Source organism: Macadamia integrifolia, chromosome 7 (genome assembly GCF_013358625.1).
Source record: "Macadamia integrifolia cultivar HAES 741 chromosome 7, SCU_Mint_v3, whole genome shotgun sequence".
Classification (NCBI taxonomy): domain Eukaryota; kingdom Viridiplantae; phylum Streptophyta; class Magnoliopsida; order Proteales; family Proteaceae; genus Macadamia; species Macadamia integrifolia.
In genome coordinates this window covers 10,885,223-10,887,927 of record NC_056563.1, presented here as the reverse complement: position 1 = coordinate 10,887,927, position 2,705 = coordinate 10,885,223, and the positions used below count along the sequence as shown (strand labels likewise).

At 48.6% G+C, this 2,705-nt stretch overlaps 1 protein-coding gene across 1 annotated transcript; it reads left to right on the top strand.

The window, feature by feature from the left end:
* The first annotated feature begins 1,118 nt into the window (after positions 1-1,118).
* Positions 1,119-2,705, top strand: LOC122084733 (scarecrow-like protein 15). Its single transcript, XM_042653175.1, has one exon. It carries the CDS (start codon positions 1,119-1,121, stop codon positions 2,703-2,705), a length of 1,587 nt encoding a protein of 528 aa, XP_042509109.1.

Here is a 2,705-nt window from a genome sequence, read left to right as displayed (position 1 = left end):
CTGGAGCAGGAGCGGGACGGGATGTGTCAACCAAGGGGCTTGGTGCCTAAGTCAGTTTTCAAACAACAATATCTAATTAGAGCAATGCAGAGAGACCGAGAGAGATTGACCTCTTTTCTCTTCTGTATGATAAATGTAATGAAGTTCTAATCCCATAACGGGTGAAATATCTTATTTGCCCTTGTAGGTAGGTGTCTTGAGTTGGTAAAAAGTTCCTTGATATGTGGTTGAATGCCACATGCCCTACACCTATTGATGAAGTGATTTTATGAAATATCACATTCCAAGGATAGAGTTCACATCCTCTTATGCGAGTGATGAGATGTCATGAACATCGGACGACTGAGAGTATCTAAACACGCACCCCAAAGAACTCCCAGCTCACTACACCGGTGCAGCGATCGCCGATGATTTTCACATCCAAAATTACCCTTCACATCATTTTTAAAAATAAAAAATCATTTAAAAACTCTCTCTCTCTCTCCACTTCATCCATGTCCCACCAGTACGGCTGTACCCTGGATGGCTGGATCCTTTCCGATATTGATATTTGTTTTTTTAGATGATTGCTACTTCTTTATGATCGGATGAAGGTTATAACTGTAATATGACCATGAGTTGGTGGAGTTTGGAGCTGGAATTGAGGAGGAAGAGGATGGATGGAATCACTTCAAGTAAAGAATTATTTACTTTTCTCTCTCTCTCTCTCTCTCTCTCTCTCTCTCTCTCTCTCTCTCTCTCTCATCCAGAGCTAGGGTGCCAGACTCCAGAGGCCAGATACGAGTGAGATAGTCAAAGAAGAAAGACCCACTCTCTGACTTCTTGATGCCCAACATGCACCCATCCTCATTCCTCACCATACATGACCACATCCCACTATGCCGCACGCAAAGATAAAACCCGATCAAAACGCCACTCCCACCTTCATTCATTCTCCTTGGGTCCTGGACTCCTGGTAGGCTTCTGGCTCCCATTTCAAGAAAGACAGAAAGAGGGATCGACGGAGAGAGAGGGATGGAGATAGAGCACTGAGCATTTGCAAGTTTCCAGCTCTTGCTCTTAGCCTTCGCTCCCCCTCTTCTCTTCTCTCAACGACCTACCAACAGGAGTTGATAGCCATGAAATCTCCCTTTACCAGTCACCACCCAAAACAACCCCAGCTCTCCTGCAACACCCCCACCCATAATCCCAGTTTCAATAACACTGCTTCCTGCTACGAACCCACTTCCGTTCTTGACATCCGTCGCAGTCCAAGCCCAGTCGCAGGTGCACCTGATTCAGTTCTATCTTTTCCGGTGGTTCCCGGCGTCTCTTTGGACGACCCTTCTCTTCACTGGGACGACCCCCCACTTCATCATCTTCCGTTTTTGCCATCGGACGATTGGGATTCCATGACATGGGGTTTCGGTGAAAAAGATGATTCTGCTTCCATGTCCAAAACTCTCCCCCACTTGAGCACCTTTGACCCCCAAAACCCCAATACACCTCACGTCCTACCCTCTGACTCTTGCTTCCCTGTTTCTTCCGTTGTTCACTCTGATTATAATGCCTCTGGTGTGTTCACTTCGAATCAAAATCCAAATTCTGACCACGAATTTGATTGTTTACAGTTGGATCAGCTCATTAGAGCTGCCGAGTGCTTCGAGTCAACGCAGTTGCAGCTTTCTCAGGGGATATTGGAGCGGCTCAATCAACGTTTGCGTTCACCCGATGGAAAACCACTCCAAAGGGCTGCCTTCTACTTCAAAGAAGCCCTTCAGTCGCTTCTCACCGGCTCCAATCGAATCACCGCATATTCCTCTACTTCAGCAACATTTCATAAGATTAGAGCATACAAGGCCTTCTGTGAGATATCTCCCATCGCTCCATTCGCTAATTTCAGCACTACCCAAACGCTCCTTGAGACCCTGAACGGAGCAAGGTTCATCCATGCCATAGATTTCGAGATTGGTCTCGGACTTCAATGGGCATCGTTCATGCAAGAGGTCACGAACAGGTCGAAAGCCTATAACCTTCCTCCGCCCGCTCTCCGAGTTACTGCTGTTATACCAGAAGAATCATTAATTGAAGCGGAACTCATCAAGGACAACCTCTATCAATTGGCAGAGGAACTCGGAACCCGTTTCCAGATAATGTTCCTGAGCGTTCGTAGTTTCGAAACGGCAATGTTCAATTCGGTCAGGTTCGTCGAAGGTGAGACGATCGCCGTCAATCTTTCGCCATCAATTCTCGGACATCTTTCTTCGTCGGATTCCATCTCTCGATTCTTCTGTCTTCTCCGGCGAATCCCTCCGCAGATCGTCCTTTTCGTAGATACAGAGGGGTGGAGAGAGGCAGGTCCTCCTTCGTTTCGCCGGAACTTCATCAACGGGCTCGAATTGTACTCTTCGTTACTGGAATCGCTCGACGCAGCTAACACCCGTGGCCTCGATTTTGTGCGGTTAATTGAGAGGTATCTTCTGCGGCCCAAGATTTTCACGGCGGTTGCTGCGGCGAGAAATCGCTTGCCCACGTCGTCGTGGTGGGAACTGTTCGCCGCAGCTGGGATGTCGCCGGTGCCGTTCAGTGAGGTCACGGAGTCTCAGGCTGAGTGTCTGGCGCGGAGGGCACAGGCTGGGGGCTTCCACGTGGCGAAGCGACAGACGTCGATTCTGCTGTGCTGGCATGATAGAGAGCTGCTTGCCACGTCATCTTGGAGGTGCTAG

Coding starts and splice junctions, on each gene's coding strand:
- LOC122084733 (XM_042653175.1), top strand. CDS start 1,119: ATGAAATCTCCCTTTACCAGTCACCACCCAAAACAACCCCAGCTCTCC.